The sequence below is a fragment of the Siphateles boraxobius genome, unplaced genomic scaffold (genome assembly GCF_051911475.1).
Source record: "Siphateles boraxobius isolate OS27281-9 unplaced genomic scaffold, OSU_SipBor_1 9, whole genome shotgun sequence".
NCBI lineage: Eukaryota > Metazoa > Chordata > Actinopteri > Cypriniformes > Leuciscidae > Siphateles > Siphateles boraxobius.
Genome location: NW_027509219.1, coordinates 26,672,269 through 26,698,793, shown reverse-complemented (window position 1 = coordinate 26,698,793; position 26,525 = coordinate 26,672,269). Strand labels below are relative to the sequence as shown.

General features: G+C 36.2%; 1 protein-coding gene across 4 annotated transcripts in view; it reads right to left on the bottom strand.

Moving 5' to 3' along the window:
* Positions 1–26,525, bottom strand: part of prkcz (protein kinase C, zeta) — a 116,604-nt gene that overhangs the window by 31,694 nt on the left and 58,385 nt on the right. For 3 of the 4 annotated variants that reach the window (XM_077222817.1, XM_077222819.1, XM_077222821.1), the window contains 5 exons: positions 14,099–14,184; positions 4,645–4,776; positions 3,332–3,428; positions 1,784–1,842; positions 1,373–1,561 (listed from right to left, as the gene is read on the bottom strand). In XM_077222817.1, the coding sequence (XP_077078932.1) occupies positions 1,373–1,561; positions 1,784–1,842; positions 3,332–3,428; positions 4,645–4,776; positions 14,099–14,184 (563 nt within the window). Of the gene's footprint in view, positions 1–1,372; positions 1,562–1,783; positions 1,843–3,331; positions 3,429–4,644; positions 4,777–14,098; positions 14,185–24,962; positions 25,197–26,525 lie in introns of those variants that run through there. The other variant, XM_077222820.1, reaches the window with a different exon arrangement.

Genomic DNA, 26,525 nt, shown 5'->3' with positions numbered 1-26,525 from the left:
ACAAAGACACAATAGCTTTGACTGTACAGAGTTTACATTGTGATGAATAGCTGTAGAGTTCAGTTTGTCTTTCTATTTGATGCCTGTTCAAACATATCAGGTTTCATTACGGGGAGAGAAAGAAGGAGATATCACTAATGCTACAGTGCACAGAAACTCGGTTTCTCTTTGATTTTACAAAAACAAGAAAATAAGTCTCTCAATGTTATATTGTGCTTTTTAGAATAAAGTCAAATCCCACTGCACTTAAAGGCTATATTAAATAAATAAATACACTAATATTTTTAAAGTTTTGGGGTCTATAAGATTTTTTTATGTTTTTGAAAGAAGTCTCTTATGTTCATTATGGCTGCATTTATTTTATCAAATATACAGCAAAACAGTAATGTTGTGAAATATAACTCCAATTTAAAACAACTCTTTTCTGTTTTAATTCATTTTAAAAATGTAATTTAATCCTGTGATATAAAACAACATTTTCAGCATCATTACTACAGTCTTCTGTGTCACATGACCCTTCAGAAGTCATTCTAATATACTGATTTGCTGCTTAAGAAGCATTTCTTATTATCGTCACTGTTGAAAAGAGTTATTTTTGTGGAAACTGCAATAAAATTCAATAGAAAGTCTTTTTTAAAACGTCTTTAAAAAAATCATACTGACCCCAAACTTTTGAACGAGTGTAAATAAATAAATTCAATTAAATTTCTTACTACATTACAATAAAAACTATAAACAGTTGAATAGCCTATGATAGAAATACTGACATTTTTACAGGTGAAATTATTACCAAGAAAAAAATCCATATCTTTTCTCTGAAAATTTAATGTGGGCGTAACCCGGCTGCTTTTAAAACAGAATGACGCATAAAATGATGTTGTGTCAAAGTGAGCAATCTAACTCTTATGACTATTATATCAATTAGCTATTGTTCCAAAATAGTAATTTTTAATTTTTTTATCTTATTATTTGCAGAAGTTTCTATTTTATATTTTATTTTATTGTTTTTATTTAATTATTTTAATGCCATGCTCATTTATGTGCTTCATTTGGCTCCTAAAAATATTATGCAGACACAAGGAAAATGTGAAAATATATAAATGGGCAGGCAAACAGTCTGATAAACAAAGTAAAGTGCCTTTATCTTTAGCATGAATTCACTTCTGAAAACCCCTGAAGATAAACTGCTACGAAATATAAAATGAGAACAATCCCACAGCACCACCTACTGGTGTCAATTACACAACAATCACACGTCCAAACAATTAATAAACTTCCTGCATTTTCCCAGCACATCTGTGAGGTGCAGCAAAGACACTGAGACACCATGATACAACTGAAGAAGTCTCAGCATGACAACACAGGCTGTTACCTCATCATCATGGACCAGCTCTTTCTTCACCACCTTCATGGCGTAAATCTGTTCGTTCTTCTTGAGTCGGACCAGCAACACTTTAGCGTAACTGCCCCTCCCGATGACCCGGATCATGTCAAAGTCCCCCAGGCCGAGACACTGAGAGATCTGAATCCCCTCGATCCCGTCCACCACCGCCTTCAGATCCTGTGTGCACACACAGCGGAAACCTTTTGTCCAAACTGTTATAACATTTCTCTTGGACAAACTCGAAAATGCTGCAGAATTACAGTGAGGTTTCATGTTTCATGTTACACACAGTACAAACTATATAGATGTGAAGAATGTGAGTAAGAGCATTTGTATATGATTATCAGTGAATGAGACCTCGTGGAAAGTCGGGATAATCAGTTATGAGCTGCGTCTTACCTCTGTGTCGTCTTCAGCTTTCTCCACTTTCCGGTTGTGTGCTAAGAAAGGGACTGGAACTGAGAGACAGAGAAAGAGTCTTTCTTGTTATTTTCTTGTCCTTAGAATTTTTGTTCTGTGGTGTTAATCATTTTTGCACATTTGAGTTTTAAGTTACATCTTCTGTTGTTTAATGAATGTTTATTGCATTATTTTAGTGTCATGCGTGTTACCATGATGGTGAATGAGTTTATATACTAATTCAGCGTGAGGAAAGGCTTTCTCTTTTACCACCTTCATTATTATGGTGGTTGTCAGTGTGTGTTAAAGGTACAAGATAGATTTTAGTAGCAGTGTGCATTGTTGGATTTGCCAGTTTAAATTGCAATTTTCTTGTTTGTTTATTACAGTTTTATACTGTAACATGTACAGGTTGTTTTGTTTTTGTAAAAACAATGGGATTAGTTTGATTCATCACTCAGAAAAGTTCTCAAAAAACATTTTACACTAAAATACATTGTACGTTTTAAATAAATCAAACTTTGATTTTTGTTCTAAACCTACCTCACAGTTTAACCCCTAAAGTTCCTCCGTACAGTTTAATCACTTCCAAAAGTTTTGAAATTAGTTTAAAGTGCCCCATTATGCTTTTTTTTTAAAAATATTACCTCTCATGTAGTGTGTAATATAGTAGCTGCTTGTGAATGTACAATGTCTGCAAAGTTTTAAAGGTCAAAGTGCACAACAGATAAAGTTATTGTCTCCTAAAAGAAAGAATCAATTCTGAACTGGTGAAACGGGTCTTCGGCATATCCTGTTTTACTTCCTGTTATATACCTACGTAACAATGTAACAAATTTGTATAACACCAGCCTATGGTCTTCATTGGCTGCATGCGAATGAGGTGTGCTTTGACCCGCCCTCAAACACTGTTGATGTAGCTGAAGCCTGGAAGAGTTTGGTTTCGTGTTCGTGTAAGAGGTAGACCAATCATAAAAGGCTGGGCCATCTGACCAATCAGAGCAGAGTAGGCTCTCAGAAAGGAGGGGTGTAGAGAGACTGAAGCTTCGAACTTACCATTGTCATACTCTGAGAGAAATGAGGTGATGTGCAATGTATATTTTGAGACAAAGCTAATTTTTTTAAAGTTTTTTTTTTAAATTGTAAACCTATTGTAGAAGACCTCCAACACAAAATTAGGAACCTTTAAAATAGCATAATAGGTGCACTTTAAATTAATCAAATTCAAAAGAACAATTTCCTTTCACAAATCACCAAGGCCAAAATTTTTAATGTGTAATGCTAAAGATTCCAGCAGAGGGACCCACAGACTCGACTCAGGACTGTCTCAGAGGGATGAGCATGTTTCTCTCTCTCTCTCTCACTCTCTCTCTCTCTCTCTCTCTCTCTCTCTCTCTCAACTGGGTCAATGTGACATTACTCACACCTGATGTACTACAGTATCCTACCACAGTCAGCAGTGCCCTCTGACAGATAGAGGACAGAATGACCCCAATACCCACACAAAAACAGCATTTACACATGCACACAGTGGAGATGGAGACCTACTTGCGTCTGTTTCTTCAGGGTCCTCAGGGGGGAGCTCCACTTCCTCTCCACTTTTATCATCATCTACCAACGGCTCCTGTGATGGCATGACTGGATCCTGCAGAGAAAAAACAGATGATACAGGCAAGGTATTTTTCTAATGTCTTTTTTCCCTCTCCTCTTTGAGGCTCCAAATCAGTATGTCACTTATCCCAACATAAAATCAAAACCTATTTACTTTCTTAATACAGGTCCCCTGTGCAAGAGATGTATAAATATTTTCATTATCTTTTCTCAAAATTGAATTACTTTCTCTACCTCTGAAATGAATTTTCTTATCTGTTGACATAACAAAAAAATATGTTAAACAACAATATCACAGTTTGCTCTACACAATCCAATTAAAATACAATGAATAAAATTATTCCATGTTCAACATTATTTCCCACTGAATACTGTTTCACAAAATGTCAAAACTTTTCAAACTTTCTTGACCACAAAAAGAAAAGATATCAAGCAGACAATTATTATTATTATTAACATATTATTGATATATTAATATAATATATAATTATATAACAATAATAATATAGCAATATTTCCAATTGTATAACAAAGGACATTTTTACCAGTTAGATAGATAGATAGATAGAAAGATAGATAGATAGATAGATAGATAGATAGATAGATAGATAGATAGATAGATAGATAGATTTTAGTTATTGCAAAGTATTCTCAGTCAAAACTCGAGACCATAAATGTGTAACAACAAAATGATGACAAACATTTGAGAGAAAGATAGAGAGAGAAAAATAACTATAATGAAAGGAGACAGGCGAAAGGCAATGTCTTCACAAAATGAGGATAAATTCAGACTGTAAAGCTCATCGGTTTTGGGATCTGTTCGAAAAACATCTGATGTAGGAAATCATGGTGTTGTGAAGATGTTTAATGTTACAGTTTTTCAGTCTATGATTTCGACATTCTGTCTAAGCACAGAATCAGGTCAATTCAATACTGACAAGACAGTGTTATCATCTAACAAATTCCACAAGGGCTATCTTGAAACACTGTTTAAAAATCCAAAAACCCTCTTGAGAAGTGAGAAGAGAGGCAAACTCTTTCAAAAGGTCAATAAAACATTACAATGAAACAGTAATGAGCTTCTCAACAGCAGAGGATGTGCTTATTTGAATGAAATGACAAATGCAAGAACAATTATTTTTACATTTTGCAAGTCAAATTTTTCACTTCTTTATGCTTTCAAGGCTGACTTCATTTGAATTAAGACTCTCGGTGACAATAGACAGATTATGAATCTTTTTTAGACTCACCATATGCCTTTGACAGGTCAGTGAGACGAGCTTGTGACAGCGTTTATGGACCAGAAGCTTGCAGTTGATACACTTGTAGCCCTGACGCCCCAGTCCCCATATCCTCTCGCTGCAGTGGCCACAGTACGCTTTCTGAGAGAGACACAGACAGACACAACTACTGAAGTTAGACTATCGTTATCTATGATCAGTTTAGCAAGTCGAAACACTTCATGAATGAGTTAATCTGTTAACAACAAACTTAAGTAAACTGTGAAAGAATAAAGGGACGTCTTACAGATATCACCTGAGTAGATGGCACACATGAGCTGAGTAATGAGTTCTGAATTCAAATTAAGTTGAAATAAAGCATGATGATGGGAATACACAACTGTTCAAAAGTTTTTTTTTTTTTTTTTTAAATATTCAGCAAGGAATCATTAATTGATCAAAAGTGACAATAAGGTTTTTTTTTTTTTACTATTTCACTTTTTTCCCCTCTACTCATCAAATAATTCTGATAAAAGTTGTAACAGTGTTTCCACAAAAAGAATGAAGCAGCACAACTGTTTTCAACATTAATAATAATATTTAATGTTTCTGGAGCACAAATCAGCATATTAGAATGATACCTGAATGATCATGTGACACTGAAGACTGGAATAATGATGCTGAAAATTCAGCTTTGGCCATCCCAGGATTAAACTCCATTTTAAAATATATTAAAATAGAAATGAACTGCAATAATATTTCACAATTTTAACATTTTTTAATGTATTTTTGATCAAATAAATGCAGCTTTGGTGAGCATAAACATTGGAACTGTATGTAAAGATCAACAATTTCTGACAGGACGTTGATCAGATAAATATCACGCATCATACTTGTATCAATGTATTATTTATATTTTATGTATTGCTAAACACATTCTAGATGACACACACTCAGCATCTGTACATACTTAAAGCCTAGCTAATGATTTCAACAGATTTTGTTTAAAATCCAAGCTCGGCAGATCAGAGGACTCTGCTGACTGCTGTAACCAACAATGAGGTTTCAAAAGAATACACACACCCACACCTGCTCACACACATGCCCTGTGAGTCATAAATTGATGAAAATATCTTTAGCTCAGTTTGTTGTGAGGTTCTCCATCTGTCTGCTGTTGAGAGAAAATCCGCAAGAGACTGAGAGGCACACAATGTAACAGTAAAAAAAAAAAAAAAAAGCTATATAAAAGGATGATAGAAACAGTAAATAATACCGGTCAAAACTGTGGAATGATTTGCAAAATAAATACAGAAAAGGAGGGCATGGGAAAGATGTGATATGCAAACCGTCCACCAGGGGGCTCTAACAGCAGGACTTCAGTGCTACATGTAGCATAATCCTATTAAAATAATCTTTCATTAACGGACATGCTCTTCCACTGACAGTTTCCCCTCTCTGCCATAGCTGATAACTGAGCATCATCTGGTTTAACGGACCTTCAACAAACCCTCAGAGAAGGACTCAGTGGATATAAGATGCTCTTCTTGTCAGTGCTTGACGTTTCCTCCGTTTTCCTCGACTCTATTTCACAGCTCTGTGAGCATGTCATGATCCCTGTGCTGCCGGTGAGGTTTTAGACAACACTTTCTCACCATCTAAGGAGATGTTCACCTGCTGCTGTGATTTCTCTGTATCTTTGAAGCTTCTAGCCCTGATGAATGACCTACATTTTCTTGGCGCTTTCTGTCAGGTGCTCAGTTTGGGTTAAACGTTCGGAAATCAGGCCTTGAAAGTAGCACACATCATCTAAAGCTTGAAGCTGGCACCGGGAAATACGCATTTTCCTTGTGATTAGGGATAGTAAAGAGTTGAACCGTTCTGGTTCATTAATGATTCCATTAACAATTCTTTTAGTACATGAAAGGAATACATTTTAGGGGGAAAAAAAGATATGCAATTCCGTTACCAAATGATGACATTATATGTACAACTATTTGTGTGTTTTTACAGACTTTTAAATGACTTTTCAATGTGTTTTACAGGTACTACAAAGTACCAATAAATCAGTCACAATAATTTACAGTAAGTTGTAAGCTATATAGTTGATTCACTAAAAAGAACCAGCTCATAAGAGTCATTCATTCTCTAATTGGACTACACTTGTTGAGCTGTATGTGTCTGATTCACTAAAAAGAAGAGACTCATAAGAGTCAGTCATTGTTGCCCTGTGTATTTGATTCACTCAAAAGATCCTGCCCATAAGAGTCATTTGTTCAGGAATCAGTGTATACTGGTTGCACAGCATGTATTTGATTCACTAAAAAGAAACGGCTCACAAAAGTCATTCATTGTGAAACCAAACTTCACTGGTCATGTTGCGTCTGTTTCACTAAAAAAGGACCGGATCATTAAAAGAGTTAGGCCTATTCATTCTATAATCTGGGCGCACTGTTTGTTTCGCGCTGTAGATTCAGTAGTCTTGCAGTGCCGGTAAATAGCAGTGTGTGAAACACTGTCAGAATAATTTTAGTATGCTGATCTGTCCATGGAAGAATTTACATACAAAAACTGTTAACAAAACCAAATTAGTCAGTTTGTGGAGCAGCGACTTATCTGAAATCCAGCCGCTTATCAAGACCGAATCTTTAGCTTTTTGTTGAACTAGCACAAAAAAACTTCCTGTGTTTGGACAGGCAATGAAAAACAGAGAAAGAAGTATTAAATTTCCAAACGCGTCTGTTTTATTTCAGACCGAAATCTCAGGATCTTCCTCAAGGTCGACTAAAAGGCAGCATTGGCACACCCATCAGCAGGAAATGAACAAAGAACAACATCATGAATTCACCTGAAGCTACATGCACTGATTCTGTGCCGTTATTCTTAGAAATCTGTGCAATCTTTCATATAAACATCTCTTTCTTCTTCTCTCCCCCTTTCGCATCTGAATCCCAGCACAGCTTCCACCCCATGGACTTTTCGAACATATCGAGCCAGCGCTGCTAAGCAAACGCAATGCCAGAGAAACAATGTGTATCTGCACCCATTTAAAACACATCAAGTCTGCACGTATCGGGCTTCCATTCAGGACAGTGGATTAAACTTTAAACCCAACCAATTGTCCCCAACAAAAAGCAAACATTTAACACAGCTGAGCGAAAGGGGCCTTCAGGGCCGAGCGTGTGCACCACGTATCCCAGATACAGCAGGAATATCATGGGAATGTAAGGCAAGATCCTCCTCTCTCTAAAGACTTGAAAATACTAATACTGCCACTGATGACTGAATACAGCTACTGAAACATCTAAATAAGCCTTTGTTTGTGTCGTTGTGATTATTAAGCTGAAAAAAGGAAACAGACTGAGAAAAGCAGCAAAAACGTTGTTGAGAATTTAACATGATGTATATGATCAGCATGTTTACATACCAACCTATATGGTAATGAGTGTTGTAGTGTGGGTGTTGTTAATCTTTAATCTCTTCAATATGCGATGAGTTTAGCCAATCACGACAGAAGTAATTTGCATAAAAAGGTATACAGCCTGTTTAACTCTTAATGTCAGAGAAAGGGTGAAGAATAGTCTTTCAAAACTAATTACGACTGTTCTTGGTGCAAAAGCTCTTGAATAAAATTATAATTGGACTTCAGAAAAGAAAGGAGGATTGATATGAATTTGGCATCTGAAAATCTGAAGTATAAGTGGGTTGGACAGAGTAATGTCCCAAATGACAAGAAAACAGCGAATTTCTAGCCTTTTTCAATTTCACTTTCAATAAAGCAGTTTTTCAATCTATTAAAATGTTTAAATTAATTAATTACATATTATGCAGACTTAGTGCAATTCATCACAAATATTAATATTTGCTAATAAATAAATAAAGCTAATTTAAAGAAAGTGGTACAATATTTTTTTGCCATAATGAATTATTTCTACTAAATTAACGCATTAAATCGACAGATCTGTTGTCGCAAATGAAGACAAGAGAACATTTCTAGCCTTTATCAATTTTCACTTTCAATAAAGCTGTTTTTGAATAAAGGTTGTCAATCGATTAACTTTTAAAAATAAATTAATAACATAATATGCAGATTAATTAAGTGAACAAATCGCAATTAAGCAAAAATATAAATATTTTATAAAACATAAATGCAAAAAAATTAATTAATAAATCAAACAGAAAAATTTAAAAAATAAATTCCAAAGAAAGAAGATAATTCAAAGACATTATTGTGGCAGATGAGTAAAGTATAAATGAGCAAATAGACATAAAGTGCATGGTCAATATATATTGTTTCCATATTAATAAATGAATCATACAAAATTAACACATTAATTAGACAGCTCTAATCTGAATCATTTATGAATCATCAAGTATGTCATGTAGAGCAGGAGATATAAAATGACCAGAGGCACGACTTAAACATTTTATGCAAAACTTTTAACCCAGCAGAAGAATATCAGTCTTCTTTTTGAGCTCACTATTTTTTTATGAGGAACAGGAAAAAGCACCAAGAGAGGATCAAATGTTTATGTCAGACACTTTCACATGCGCAAACACACACACACACACACACACACACACACACACACACACACACACACACACACACACACACACACACACACACACACACACACACACACACACACACACACACACACACAGCCCTCCTCGCCTGCCTCTGTATTTTTCACTTCCTCTCCTCCTAATCCTCCCCCTTTCTCTCTCTTTTGTAGAGGGAATAAAATATGTCTAATTCAAAGTCATCCATGTCATTTAGCAGTTTCTAAAACACACACACTCCTGAGCCATAAGTGGGACACTGACAATAATTACAAGGACCTGAGGCTCTTCAGAGTGACATCATCTGTGAATCGTCCGCATGCATAAGAGTGCTGCCCAATCGGCCCAAAAACGCCCACGTAGATAGCACACACACTCTGATCACACACACACTAATCACAGTCTTAGATATATGCTCAGATCTCAAAACAAATGGACTGGGGCTCATCAACCTGAGTTCAAGTTTGAAAGGAATGCAAAGCATGCTTGGCAGAACTGGCACAGAACAAGGAAGAATCCTGAGAAAAAGACATTTTCATTGAAAAGCAGTGACAGAAAACCAACACAAGTAAGTAAAAATAGTATTTTTGCTCACATAGGAGAACACCATGTAACTGCTTCAGCAGGAAAAAATGTAAGGCTGAGAAAAAGCATGGGAGAAATACACAGGGTGTGATTTCATTCTGTTCCCTTAACACTTGGCAAACGCTCCACAGCATCCTTACAGCACAGAAGAGCTGGATCAGACTCATCATGAGGATTCACCCGAGATGCCTTACAAATGATTCAACCGGGATGGATTTCTGAGTGCTGGATGAAATAGATTTCCATTTACGATGTGCTCCATGAAGTTAATTTGATAGGGATTTTGGCCACCATCCCTTAAACCACTACACATAGAATGCAATGGAGGCAAAAAGTACAATCTGTCCAATGAAGCAGAACATGCCTTAAACTAATGAAGGGACTGAACACTGTTGTTGGTATATTTGATAGTTAGGTCCTAATATTTACATATTAACACTTATGTACCACAAACATAACACCTCCATCACAACGGCAACAGATGCCAACTTTTTATGACATCATAAAATAATCTCGATGAATGCGGACTCAAGTTTTAAGAATATCTGCTTCTCTTTACATTTTTATAAAAATGTAGAATACGGCCCCTTTAAATTGTTATTATTGGTGTCTAAAGGTGAAGGTTAAGTGTTAAGTGTTTGTTATCTCTGCCAATGGTGTTGAAAATAGAGGTCAGTTGGCTAAGAGATGAGAGAAACCCAGGCTCAGATTTTATCGACCGTGTCCTCAGAAGAGCCGAGATGAGTGAAGTGCCTGGAAATGATCTCAGCGCATTACCACACACACACACACTATTAAAACACTTACCATTAAAACAGTGCTATGACTGTCTAGAGTTTGTGCATGTCAATATCCATCACTTAATGCGAGTCATTTGAAATCGGCACTTTGTTTTCTTACCTGTTAAGGAAGGACATGCTAACAGCAGAATTCAGACAAAGACGGTCTTTCGTAGCATGAGCAAACCTTTTAAACATTCAGAATTTAATATCCACAGAAAAGATCAAGCCCTATGACCTTCTCCCTTAAAAACAATATCAGAAAAGATAAAAGAACTCTAGGTGTGAAGAATTACAACCATATCTCCATTTCTGTAACCGCTCAATTGCAGTTTGGTTAATTTTAGGGACTGTTTCTTTTATTACAAGTACCCGATGTCTAATTACTCTCTAAAGCTCCAACGCTCTGTCTGATACACCACAGATGCCACACCTGTCACCTTCATCGGCTCGGCAACAGATGCCAATTTCCTTATTTATGACATCATAAATTAATCTCTGTGAACTACAAACTCAAATTTAAGGGAAATCTCCTCCTCTTTTCATTTTCAGACACAACACACGCGATCAAAGAGCCAAAACAACATGGACAAGCGGAAATAATCTCAGTAAACTGCACAAGTCTTGTGCCGTTCCGCCACATTAGAGGAAAATAAACTTCTAGAAGTGTCAAAAGGCTTTGAAATGCATCTGTATTGTTTGTGAGAAGGATGTGACTTGATTATTCTGTCACACATATGTTAGATGAAAAGCACATGAAAACAAAAAGTGGGGGAAAAAAGTAATGGGTAAAACTCAATTATACAGCCTTTAAATTGATTTGTTACAGATTTTACGTCCTGTCTGTCCAAAGGGAGCTGCGAACCAAGAGGCAAAGATAGATCCAGAGGTGCTGATGGGAGAGAGGGACGGAACGAGTCAGATCCTTAAAAGAAGGACAGAGAGAGGGAAAAACATGACCTACTTCAGCTCTGTCCCTTGTTTCTATGGAGAATGAGAGGAGAGAGTGTAAAAGTAGCAGGAGGGCAGAGTGTGTTCTCAGAGAGATAATGTAGAGATGCGCCAACAGGAAGTTATTCTGATGTTCAATGAACTCTGAATACTAGCTAACTACTTATTGACTACTATTTTAAAAAATAATAAGTGAAATAGGTATCATGCAACATTCAATTATTTAAATTTTAGTATGCTACATTACTGTCAGAAGACTTTACATTGCATGTGGTTGGCAATGCATCTAGTTATAAAATTAAGAATAAAAAATGTATAATAACATAATTATAATATTTTTGTAAATGTTATAAAATATTATTCAGATATTGAAAAAGGAAAAAATATAACACTTATTTTATTTTTATATAATGTTTATTTATATAATGTTAATCAAATAACAAAATGTTAAATGTAAAATTTTATATAAAAATAATAAAAATCAAATATAAATCAAATAAGAAAATTGAATCAAATAATGATTAGAAAATAGATATTAGATGCTTCTCAGTGGAAACGGAAGGTCTGACCGCATTGCGTTGTGGGATACAGTATTCCATGCAATGTGCGTTTTGGCCTATTTGAAATGTATTATAATTTGATTTAAATATAATTCTTTCTTTTGTTGTAAAAATGTCTATATAAACAAATCAGATATAAAAACATTCAGAACATTATTTTTAAAATGTCTTAGAGTGTTTCACATTAATGGACTCAAATGGATGTCTGCAGAGTTTTGCCCCGTCAGCAGTCTGACATTAGAGCTTTTCAGGAAATCTGAAAAATTACATTCTGCTTATCTTGATGATGTCATCCTGCAGTTTAGCCGTATTGCTCATAATGTGGTGAAACATTGATTACCTTGTTAAGGAGAAATGAGAAGAGTAATTTACACACATTACCATGACACACACCTGCTGTGGTGAGTGGAAGTTTTCTGAGGGCACTGCGCTCATCATGTGTCTCTCTAAGCCTCTTTCTCTTTTTTTCTTATCCTCTATCTTGGCCGAGGGCCATTGAAACATCTCCAAGAAAATGGACATTTCAGTGTTTTGCAAAAATAGCACAGGCGAAAAGGACCAATGTCCCTCTCCCGTCTCTCCCTTGTCTTTGTTCCTCCCTCTCTCTCTCTTCTATCACTCTCTCTTGTGTTGTTTTGGTGTTCTTCTTTGTCTGCCACATGTTCTGCTCAGTAGAAGAATGAAGACTACTGGAGGAAGAGGTTTGCATTAAAATAACAAACCCTCAAGGGATGATATCTGATTAAAGGCAGGGCATCGCTGCATAAAAGAGACATCGCACTCAAGAGCCTCGGTCTATCTCTCCCTTCCCTTCCTATTGGCTTTCTATCAGTCAGTATGATAAACAATTCACTCAAGCACTAGACGGGGTTGGAGTGGGAGAACTGGGGGCTAAAACCAAACACTTTTCAAGCAGACCACTAAACCACACCACCAAAAAAAGATAAAAAGGATAACACCAAAAAAATTCAACAGCTCTAGATAATTATTGATGGTTTAAGAGTCAGATACTTTTTGTAACAATCACTACTACAGTTTAATATGCTAACAGTTGCTACTACACCTACTTATCAACAGTCACTAGTAAATCTACAGATTTGTAACAGCTGTAGATATTCATCATAACAGTCACTACTATGCACTAAATATGCTTACAGTCACTACAACTGCTAACATGCTAACAGTTAGCTAATTGCTAACAGTCGCTTTTAGGGCTACCTAATCATTCAATCATTTATTCAGGAACAAACAATTTCATAGAGAAGGGTTAGACAATGAAAAAATGTATTTGCTATTATTATATATAAAATAATTAAAACGCTACCATTCAAAAGTTTGGGTCGGTATAGTTTTTTTCATGTTTTTACAATGAGTCTCTGATGTTCAGCTCTTATGTAGAAACAGCAACATTTTCAAAATTTATTAAAATTTAAAATAACTGTTTTTCTTTTTACTATATCTTAAAATGTAATTTATTTCTGTGCCTGAAAAGCTGACCTCAGGTGTCACATGATCCTTCAGGAATTCTTCCAAAATGCTGATTTGGTGCTCACGTAACATTTCTTATTATTATCAATGTTGAAAACAGTTGCGCTGCTTAATGTTTTTTCAGGATTCTTTGATTGAAAGTTTAAAAGAACACTATTTATTTGTAATACAAATCTTTTGTAACATTTTAAATGTCTTTACTGACCCTTTTGATTAAAATGCATCTATGCTGAATAAAAGAAAATTAGCTTCACAGATTGTTTTTAAAAACTCGTCCACAGTTGTTGTTTACTGCAGCTACAGACACTTATCACAAGTCTACTTACCCATTTTCAAGTGTACGACATCCACAACTTTAGAGTTATTTATGCAGCTCTCAAACATAAACAACTCTACAAAAAAAACTAAAAATGAGTTCGCTATCTGCCATAAACAAGATCTATCATGAAACTCAATCCCACAAACAGACCATAAATCTGAAGAAAGTTGGTTAAACACATTAAGAATTTAATCAGATGTCATCATTGAAGCTGGAGAGAACTAAAGACTTTAACTCACCCTGTTAAAGCTCTTGGCCTGGAAGAGGTGTCCGTTCACCCGGTACAGCTTCCTCCATCGTCTAGCTCCACGGCGATAGATCGATTCTAGGAGAGAGAGGAAACGGTTGTATAGGAGCAACATCGAGACTCGAGGAATGAAAAACAAATCAATCCCAACACGGAACGAGGGAAGAGGACGAGAGACAGAAGAAGGGAGATGGACAGAGGTGTGGCTGGTCTTGACCCAGAACGAATGTGGACGAATTTCAACTGCGACTGGATGAAAACATGCCCCACTCAAAAGCAACGGGAAAAAGCTATCCCTCCCCTCTCTCTTGCTCTCTTTCATTGCTTCAGTGTCTCCATCTGACCCACCCTCCTCTTCTCACTCTCTCGTTTCTTTTCTCTTGTCGATCTGTTATTCCCTGCAGCATCACTTTGGTCACATGTTAACTGTCTGATGTAAAAGTGACAAGCATCTAGATTGACCTAAATAGGTTCAACCACAATGAGACTTTGGCGTTTTGTCTTTATGTCTCACCACCTTGACAACATGAACGATGACCTTTATGGGAGGTTTTTGAGTTTTTACGTACACACACAGACCAAAATAAATTCACATACTATAAACCCTAAACAGTATCTGCAAAACTAAGATTCATTTGTCCTAAATAGTGAGTTGAAATAGTATGCCAAATTCCATTATCCATAAATTCAATGAAAGTCAATAGGGTCCAAAATAACCCTGAGACATTTTCAATCTTTTCTGTTCCAAACATAGACTGTAAAAAATATGGACAGAAGAAAAAAATGTGAGAATTACATTTTTTGAGCGAACTAAAATATACTTAAGTATCACATTTAGTAGATGAATTGCTGCTTATAAATGAAAACAATGTGGATATAACCAACATTTTTTATGGTATTTATCAATAAATATACCAATGATATTGCTCTTTTAAAGAGTTTAAATACCATTTAGTCTCTCTCACTGTCCATACAATGAAAGTCAATGAGGTCCAAAACAACACTGGACAACACTATTGACTTTCACTGTATGGGCAAATAAAACAGACATTTTCAATCTTTAACTGTTCCACGGAAGTAAGTCATACATGTTTAGAACGACATGAGGGTGAGCAGCTGTTATTGTCTAAAAAAGTATCACCTTTAGTGACAATGATGTATATAGAACTAAATTATCAATGGAATTAATCACTGAGGATACAATGATATTGCATACATAATGGCATTTAAACCCTGAAATACCCATATTGTGCTCGCTATTGACCCACAGGTACCTCAGGATACCCCAATATCTCGATGTAATTATTAGGGCTGGGTAAAAAATATCGATTTCTCGATTTTAATCGATTATCATTTTTACGAACCGATATCGATTCTTAAATCCCAAGAATCGATTAGTCATCCTGTTTTCAGTTGATGGATGAATGGAATATTGTAGCGCGCATCCCATCCAATAAACGCAATAATCTTTGTGCTTTGTTACTATTGATATGAAACAAATTCTCAGGTTTCAAATTACGTCCATTTTCTTACGAAATTCAAAAACATAAATACCGTTTTGGCGCTGTGGTGTGAGATCGCTCTGGCGCAGCCCAAGAGAAGCAGCAGCGCCGAGCACACATAATCTTCTCTTCCGACCTTAATATTACCAGTTACAGCGTGAAATAAACATGAATGAGCATCTGAAAGTGTGTTAAAAGATAGAGTATCACTTATCGAAATCCTTGTTGTCACATGGAATCGCTCAATCATTGTTTCAACCGAGTCAATTGTAAACAATGTCATGTAACGTCACCTTTACCTCAGAAAAACCATATCCAGTGACCATGAACTCGTTAGTCAGCTAGAAAAATTAACTATAGAGAGGAGCATTTTGCTAAATATATGCACCATATTACATATGCATTTTATGTTATTTTATAATTATTTTATGTTTTTCAATATTTAATGCATGTTTGAATAATCTGGCAAGTTTTTATGACAGCCACCATTTAAATATTTATATTTCATATAACTTTATTATTAGAAAAATAAATAAAAGTGTAATTGTTTGTATACAAATCAGTAAATCTTTACCTTAAATATTAGGCTATAGTAGGCTAATGAAACAATTTTAATGATACAACTGACTCCCATAGTTTACAGCATTGGTTAAGAGATTTGTTTTTCCTTGAGAAAATTTGCCATGTATTGTACCTGATATCCAAAATAATCAATATTGAATCAAATCGAATCGTAATCGAAATCGAATTGAATTGCAAGCTTGTGAATCGAAATCGAATCGAATTGTGAAATTTGTGTCAATACCCAGCCCTAGTAATTATGCTCTTATCTAATTTTCCAGTTAAGTTGGCAGACTTTTTTTTCAAGCATACGTGAGAGGCTGAGAATTGTGCTCGAGCCCTGGTGATTTGCTCTGTCTGCTGCAGTTTCATGTTTCTGCCCTCAACTGCAGCTCAGTTACGTAAAACCGATAAATATTCGAATATTGTCGAAACTTTCAAGTGTCAGCCTAATGAGCACCGGAGGAGATTCAAAGGCCTGGGACGCTTGTGTGTATGAGAGAGAGATCTAAGTAAAATGAGAAATTGAAAGTCTGTGTTAAGTTAAGCCTTCAGAAACTACTGTGTGGCATAAAGCAAAAGCAGTGCTTGAATATTAAAACATAACACCAAGAACAACATATATTCAGCTTTGGCGTTTACTAAACCTAAAATGTCAGCGTGAAATGAACATTCATCGCTTATAAACACACCACACACATCCAGACAACCTCATCTACACAACCTGAATCATTTATTAATAGAACATGATAAAGCTGAAACTCACAGTCTTCCAGAGGAATAACTGATGCCCAAACAGAGCAGTTAGACATGAGGAGAGGAGCACATTTTTAAACTTTAACATCAAGCCCCATAAGGCCAGAAAAAAAATCTGTATTTTTTTTCTTGTGTGAAATCTTGCTTAATTATATGATTATCTGAAATAAATATAATTAATAATTTACTAATACTATTTCCTACTGATCAGATCCTGGAACACATTAACATGATGTTGAAAAATTAGAATCTTGTTCCTAAAGAACCTTGCTCTTGTCATTGGTCAGAAATACATGATGGCCCTGCCCCAAAATCACACCATTGGTTGAGCCAAAGTTGCTGTTGTCAGGCTGGCCAAACAAACAGAGCAATGTTTTGATGGGGCCACAGAGCAACAGTGTTTACACTAGTTGGGGTAATCAACCTTTAATTAATGGCTTAATTACTTTTGTCGGCATATTAAGCTATTATTACATATTAAGCTGAGAAAGGATTAAAAACAATCTTAAATTTCACCATTTTGAAGTGACATGCCTGGTTAAAGGTACAATAAAACACTAAAATTAGTACTGATATTTAAATATCAATTAATAGTCACCATCTTAGTCTGCCTTGATGACAGTTGAGTTCATGCAATAGTAAAGCCGATTATTATTATTATCATTTTTCTAAAAATCAAGTTTTGCTGCTTTAAATTCATGTGGAAACCATGATACATTTTTTGTCAGGATATTGTAATGAATAAAAAGTTCAAAAGAACAGAATTTATTTGAAATATAAATCTTTTGAAACATTATAAATGTCTTATCAAAAACTTTTTTTTTAATCTTATTGACCCCAAACTTTTGAACGGTGGTATATCTTAAAGCCATAGTATCAAAATACCCTGTTAACCCTATTAACTATGGCTGTGTCGGAAATCGCAACCTATACCCTTAAATAGGGCACTACTTGAGGGGACAGACATTTATAGTGGTGTCTGAAGCCACAGTGGATGTTATCGAGTGCACTTATTCAATCCCACAATGCACTACAATAATGTGTGTACAACCAGCTAGAGAATACCCATAATGCAATGTGAGGGTCGCACGCCGAGCGAATTCCCACGTCTGACCTGAAGATGGCGCTCGCAGCTGAATCCTCCATCCATGCATTTTCTAAACCGCTGATCCAATGTGGCAACGCGTAATATCATACAGGTATAAATTCCTTTTTAATTGATTATTAAATTGTTTAATTACAATTTATACATAAGAGTTCAAGATGAAGCTTTTCTTTACTACTGGAGCTGCAAGTTTGTTAAGTTTCAAATAATTATTAAACAGCAAGCACAAATTATGCATAAGCGGCAGGTCTTCCAGTGCACTCAGTGTCCGAATATACTCGCTTGTTTTCATTCACCCCCACAAATGAACTATATTAGTGGACTTATGTAGGGAATAGTGAATGAGTGTATAGGGGGCAATTTCGCAAACAGCGCTTGACTAATAATGGACCTATATAAAATGCTACAGAAGTATAAAACATGGCATCCTTAAATTAATATATTTCTTAGTGCAAGTTATTATACTCTACCTTCTTCCAGCTAACAAAAGAGTTCACAGTGTTCCTCTCCTTCAGCAAACCAGTGGCAGACTTCAACAGAACTACAAATGATCATCCCCCTCACAGACGACAATAACAGCTGCTCAGGAAACAGCTACGTGTTTGCAATCATAATCATCCAGATGGGCACCGAAACACCAGTTCTTCAACATGTTAGGCAGCAAGTGTAGGTCTAAAGCCCTGCCACGACATCTTGGCTCAGGAATTGGCCACATAACAAAACTTAATTTCTCAATGTTGAAAATGATATCATGTATTTTATTTTGTTATGAACTACCTCAATGAAGTCTCTCTTCTCAATCCCACAATCCTCGCTGACTGTCACAGTCATAAATGGTCTCATAAGGTCCTATAAACTAAAGCAACTTTAAATGTGAACTCGACTCTGACTTGCACTGGAAAACTTAGCACGGCAGGGTGGTTGGCTGCCACATCTTCCATGACATGTTAGTGATTTTGAGTCACAATGATGCATTCAAGTGATTCACTCATGAAGGAGCTGCTTTTAAAGGCTCTTTCCTGCTTGACAGAGCTCTTTTAGTGGAGCTGATACAAATCGCCTGGAAACGGCCTAGTTGAGGGTGCGGCAGGCACAAATTCAATTTTTCCATCATCGCCATGGCAACACACACTCTCTCCTGTGCCATACGTGCCAGATGCCAGCAGCTCTGTGGACGTGAGACCCGGTGCACACTCAAGCAAACACACCACATGCAATATACACTGAACAGCCAGCAGCGGCTACAACACTAACACAAAGCGGTTTGCCAAATGTTGTGCAACAAAATGCATCACTGACAACACTGTGAAGTGCAAAAACAGGCATCAAAGGAGGAACATCAAAAATAAGAACTAGAAGCTCTACTTTCAAAACTAGAAGCTGCTCTGAGCTCCATTAAATCAGAGCAATGTCGCTCTCTGTTAGGGTGGTTTGTAGATATTTGCATCATAAGCAAACTTTTTTATTCCCTGTAGCTCAACTGGAAAAACATGCTGTTAATAAAGCCAAGGTCAATGTTCAAATTGCAGGGAACACATTAATTGACTAGGCAGCTTGGAATAAAAGCATCTACCAGATGCAGAAATAATTTCTCAGTAGAATGTGATAGGGCAAAAACACACAAAATCTGTATAATTGAGCATTCTCTCTTCTCTTTCTGTTTAAGAGGAGCTGGATCTACGCATGTCTCCACGAATCTGAAAGTGTTTGATCTTGCAAAACACTCGCAGGCCTCAGACAGCATCAAATCCTCCAAAATAAATACTAGATGACTCTTTTGAACTGTATTAAGGCCAACCTAACACGGTACAGTAGCAATTCAAAATGTCTTCAAATTCAAATATTTCTTTTTTGATGAACTGCTTTTTTAAATGTGCTAAATTAATGATATGATAAAACTAACCATTTTATAATACAAAAATAATACAGGCATAACAGAACAAACAGGATATATATAGTATATAATTACCAAATTATCATTTGACAGATGAATTTACAGCAAAATACACACACATACACACACGCATGTATACATACTGTATATATAAACTGATTATTTCCTCATAGCATTATTTGTGCATTAAATTCAAATTTTAGATTTTGTACAGTAGGTCAAAAGTTATAAACATTACTAATTTTAATGTTTTTGAAAGAAGTCTCTTTCGCTCATCAAGCCTGCATTTATTTGATAATGTAATATAATTAAAATTTTTAATTGATTTCTGTGATGCAAAGCTGAATTTTCATCAGACATTACTTCAGTCTCACATGATCCTTCAGGAATCATTGTAACATGCTGATATATTATCAATGTTGGAAACAGCCGAGGTCTTTAGCGCTGCCATCGCTGAGATCTATCTAATCTTATTAACTTCTCCCCTACAGGGAGAGACATCACACTGTGCTGTTGCCATAGCTACCCAACACTTTTGTGTCATTATTTTTACATTTGACCACAGAAAAGAAAGAGTACTCCGTGTCCACAACCAACATCTCTTAGGCTGGATGTCATGTGACCATATCATCCACGTATTTACCATTTATTTTTGGGTTAAAAAGCACACTATAGCTAACATAAAACAGCCATAAAATCAACATTCTCAGGGATTTTTCAGTTTCTCAAACAATTGTAGGGCTTCTGACAACTCAAATATAGAGCAGTAGTCATATGGACCACATTTATGGTGCTTTTTTGTGTTTATGGGCTATGTGGGAAAACTATATAGCATATATAGCATGTTAAAATTGCCACTTTTTGAGGGTGAGCAAAAACGCACCATTTTTGTGTCGGTCCCTTTAAATGCAAATGAGCTGCTGCTCCCAACACAGGGGGCGGAGCTTCAAGAGCTTGTGTCCTTTTAACCTTACACAGAAATGCACTGAAAATTTCAAGAACTTTTAGCCTTTTATGTTCAAACTGTGTCAGACAATGATGGAGAGACTCAAGAAGAAGTGACAACATGTAGAATGCAACAGGACATTTCTGAATGGTTAGTTGATTAATTTATGTAGCTGATGTGTAGTTATCTTCTAGTCATTGGTTAGCATATTCTGTCATGATAATCTATAAACCGCATTCCCGGGGATGGGGTTTATGTCAATTTTAGGGTTAGGGATGTCATGTAGTCCCTACCAGCCTTTTGTTGTAGTCCTTAAAAAACAATGTCTTTAAAAGCAAATATCTTCCTTTGCATTGAACTTTTGAGCGTTGTAACTTTGCAGATGTTGTTTAAGCTCAAACATCAACACTACACACTAACTAAAGTTAAAAAAGCCCACCCTTTTAAGACGAACTCTAGATCACATTGGAATGGACATTAAAATTAACCATAACATCATAGCCTACTTTTTATGATCCAATCAAAACCTGATGACTAAAACTAAGAAAATCTTATTTCCCACTCATTTTCTGTTTCACCTAGAAATACATCACACTATGGAAGTTAATGCGGTATCATGTAATTAATAAGGAAAAATCATCACAGTGGACACATTCATCACAGGCATTAGCGCTTACTATACATACAATATGACGGTTTAATAAGAAAAATGACGGTGATCTTTCGTGCTTCTGATTGACTCTAATCATAACTGTGCTGTCATTCTCCATCCCTGCTGTCCTCAATTGCCCTGTCCTCTTTAACGGCTGCACTTAACCGATGACACCAACTGCTCAGTCAGAGCATGCTCATGAACTTACACCCGTCATTATAAATCTGCCCTTGCTCCAGTGGATGGAGGGTGACGCCGCACCCAAGGGTATAAGCAAGACTGGAATAGAGTTGATGCTGGCATTCTCCACACTGAACTGAGTTAGCACAGCGGAGATGTGATCACACAACACTACTTAGTCAAGTCAGTTGTTATCAGTCATCATCGTGACCGCGCACACGTGCGGTGCACTTAACATATTCATTTGCCCTTGTTAATTAGACCTGGAATCATGCCAGTCACAATCGCACTCAGTCATCTATCATCTGTGATGTCAGAACTGAAGACAGATGACAGGCGTCCTGTGACTGCTGTTTATGATGGTTATGACTACAAGGAGGACAAGTGTTACAAACAACATGGTTGGTGTATGTGTGCGTCCTGGTAAACCCTACGCTATGGGGACAAAATGTCCACACAAGGATGGAAATATCCAAAATCCTTGTCCTTGATGGACATTTTTTGGTCCCCATGAGGAAAACAGATTATAAATCACACTAAGTGTGGTTTTTTGAAAATGTAAAAATCCAGAAAGTTTTCTGTGATGGGTTTAGGGATAGGGTTAGCGTAAGGGGATAGAATATTCAGCTTGTAAAGTATAAAAGTCATTTTGTCTATGGAATGTCCCCATAAAACAAAAAAACACAACATGCGTGTGTGTGTGTGTGTGTGTGTGTGTGTGTGTGTGTGTGTGTGTGTGTGTGTGTGTGTGTGTGTGTGTGTGTGTGCGTGTGTGCGTGTGTATGTGTGTGTGTGCGTGTAAAAATGTATGTTTATAAACATTTAAAGAAGTGTTTTTAGTGTATACTTAGTGCACATATTACTGTACATAACTTGCATCATAACTGACAACGTACATCTATGCTATGCTTATAAGCATCAGTTATCTCAGAATAAAATCTTAGACCACCATTGTATTGGCCAATTAAAACAAACTAAACCAAGCAATTACTTTATGCATCTTCAACACTAATGACAATAATGCATTAGATAACAAGCACACTTGTTTCACTTGGTGAAATACGAGACAAATGCACCATTAATGGTAGTCTAAGTTAAAAAGAATTGATACAGCTCCAGCGAGACTGCAGGTATAATGGCAGTGATCCAAATCTCTGACCTTAAATTGAACAATGGCTTTGGAGCCGGAAAGTCTACACTGGATTGCATTGAATATCTGCTACTGGCTATGAAAAGAGAGTAAGAACCGGAGTTATGGAATAATCAAACTTCATCTACACATCAGAACCCATTTCACGTCTGTATATATAAATACATGAAAGCATGAAAAGAAGACAGGATTAAATTTCATTTGCAGCTAAATATATTAACTAAATCTAGTAGATTGTTTTCTCTACTTTATCTGATAATGAGACTGACATGGTTTGCTGAAGCCCAGTCATATCATAGGCATTCCTCTGTTGCATATATATATATATATATATATATATATATAGTGCTTAGCATAAGTGAACACCCATGCTAAAGTTGACTAAAAAGAGGAATAAAAAATAATCTTTTGGAAATTGATCTTAATGCCTTAATAAAAAAATGAGGAAAGATCCAACATTTAAGGACACCAATTTTCTTTGTGAATTAATAATGTATCGTAAAAAAATAAATGTTCTTCCTTAAAATACAGGTTATATAAATCAGTACACCCCTATGTTAAATTCCCATAGAGGCAGGCCGATTTTTTTTTTAAAGGCCAGTTGTTTCATGGATCCAGGATACTATGCATCCTGATAATGTTCCCTTGGCCTTTGGAATTAAATTAATTATTGGCATGGTTTTATTTCAGTTAGCCTAATAGCTGGTTTGATTTGCACTGAAAGATGATCTTATGGAAAGTACCCCATGCCAATCTCTAGGTATGGTGAAGGGTGTGTGATGATGTGGGGACATTTTAATTCCAAAGGCCAAGGGAACATTATCAGGATGCATAGTATCCTGGATCCATGAAACAACTGGCCTTTAAAAAAAAAAATCGGCCTGCCTCTATGGGAATTTAACATAGGGGTGTACTGATTTATATAACCTGTATTTTAAGGAAGAACATTCATTTTTTTACGATACATTATTGATTCACAAAGAAAATTGGTGTCCTTAAATGTGGATTTTTCCTAATTTTTTTAATTAAGGTATTAAGATTTCCAAAAGATTATTTTTTATTCCTCTTTTTAGTCAGCTTTAGCATGGGTGTGTTTATGCTACTTATGCTAAGCACTGTATATATATATATATATATATATATATATATATATATATATATATATATATATATAAAATATATGCAACAGAGGAATATATATAACTGATCCTTGATAAACTCATAAAATAGTAACTAGTTTAGCGTACAATTGTCTGTGCTATGTGTACACTGAAAAAGTTTTCAAGACAAAATTTGTTAACATCCTTAAAACAAGACATATTTTAAGAAGCCACACTGTATAACGCAATGAGCCTTTTTTAGATTGCATCTTGGATACAAGTGTATTTTGTCATTTTGTGCTTCTTTTTTTTACTTGTCTGAAGTAGAAATAAGTTTTTTAAAAAAGTGAAAGTGAAAAAAATCTGCCAGTGCATTTAGGCAAATTGCACTCATATTAAAGACATTATCTGCAAACAAATCTTAATATCTTATGCAGCATTGCTTCTCTAGTCATTTTATCTTGTTTCAACAATTTTTTAACTGGAAAATAAGATATTTTTTGCAGTGTTGTTCAGCTTTTTAGAGTATCACATCATCTCCCATGAGGTTTGCTGCCTTTGTAGAGCATCAACTCATTTCAAATACATCTCGGTAACACTTTACAATAAGGTTTAGGAATTAACATTAGTTAACTACCTTAGTTAACATGAACTAAGAATGAACGATACTTCTTCAGCATTTATTAATCTTAGTTAATATTAAGGTTGTATTTGTTAACATTAGTTTATGCACTGTGAACTAACATGAACAATGGACAGCTGTATTTGTATTTACTAGCATTAACAAAGATTAATAAATACTGTAACAAATGTATTGCTCATTGTTAGTTCATGTTAGTTAATACCTTAACTAAATTTAACTATATTGTAAAGTGTTACCTAAATCTCTTTTGAAGTTTCTTGTCAGTTAGGCAAAATAAGGCGATATACTAATTTCCAAAAAGACAGTAATTTAATTAATTTCAATTTCATGTCCCCCCGCCCACTGCTAAGATAAACGCTGTGAATACCTCCTGTGACAGTCGGAGAGCAGACCAGTATTGAGTCACCCCACATTCTTCCTCCACCTCCTCCTCCGGTCAGAGGAACCACGACGAGGGAACACAGCGGCACGAGAGTTAGAGTTGCACCTTGCAAGTTCTGGATCGACACGGAGAAGCCCGCCATGGCGTGCCACGCTAACCCCAGAAAGCTCCAGGCAGGGCTGAAAGTCCTCTTTGTCTCGTGAGCGAGTAAATGCTGGAGGCTCGGAGAGCAGGATCAGTTCAAATGGGTTTGACTCACTTCCACACATTGTTGGTTGGGCTGGCAGGAAGATGATAAAGGGGGCTTTCCTCTGCTGTGCTGAGGGTGTGTAGGATCAAAGCAGTCAGTGGGATTTGAGCTGAATGAACAGCTGGGATTGAAGCGCACAGCTGGAATGCAGCAGGAGCAGAACATTTTAGCACTCTCTGTATAAGGGCCCTTATATTCGGCCACTGAGACCTGAACATGAACACAAACACTAACTACTCTGTTCTTGGCCACTTCAGACTCACTCTTCTCAGAGAGGCCTTACTGCAAATTTTTTTTTTTATTATTAATCAGTATTTCATCTAGTTTTCACTAAAAGAAAACTTAAATATTCTGACGGCAAAATAACTGTATTATAAATATATAAATTAATAATAATTATAATATAAGAAATTGATTGTAAAGTAATTATATTAAAGGTGGGGTATGTGATTTTCTTTTTTGACCATTTTTTCAAAATTACTTGAAATCCTATTCCTGACCCACTTGCTGGCTGTAAATTAAAAGCACTGAAATGAACATTAGGCAATTTAATCATCTGTGGAACGGGCAGGACTCAAAAAACTCCAGCCAATCATTTTCAAGACCGTCTAGAATCATTGGACAGAGAATGCGTCACTCAAACAGTCTTACCATGCCCCCCTCCCCCTACCCCACCCCCCTCGCGCGCGTGTCCCGTTCGTGCGCATACTCAAAACTCAGTCACAGGAAGTGCAGGTCGCCCCGGTACAGAGAGAGAAGGAGAAGGTATAGTTGCTTCCGTTTGGAGAATGTCAGACAAGACACCATCACAGAAAAGGAAATCTATTTTCGAGAGAGCAATTGCGAACAAAACGGCCGAAAGAGAAAGGTCTAAAACAAGTGTCATTCTAGGCGATGCTTTTCAACGTTGGCGGCAACTGAAGGACCAGGAAGGACTATCATCAGATGCGGGCGGCTGTGGCATTTTTTCTGCTTGACAGGTGAGAAGCCGATTAACTTGTAGTATTTACTACTAATCAGGGAACTGTCTTTACTGACGATATGCGCACGAGAATTGTAGCTGTTCTAACGTTATAGCCCAGCCATATGTAGAACTAGCTAGCTAAACAACCTGTTTGGGGAGGAAGCTAATGTGAGCGATTGTATCTATGTACGGGCATCTGAGTTTTTGCTCGTGCTTGATTGCGCGTCCATGTTTTTCGGATGGGTGGAGTCAGAGCCAGCGTTGGAGGAGAAGTAGGTAGGACCTTATGAGTTGTGTATTTTCAAAATCTGCCGGCCGTTTTGCAAATCACATA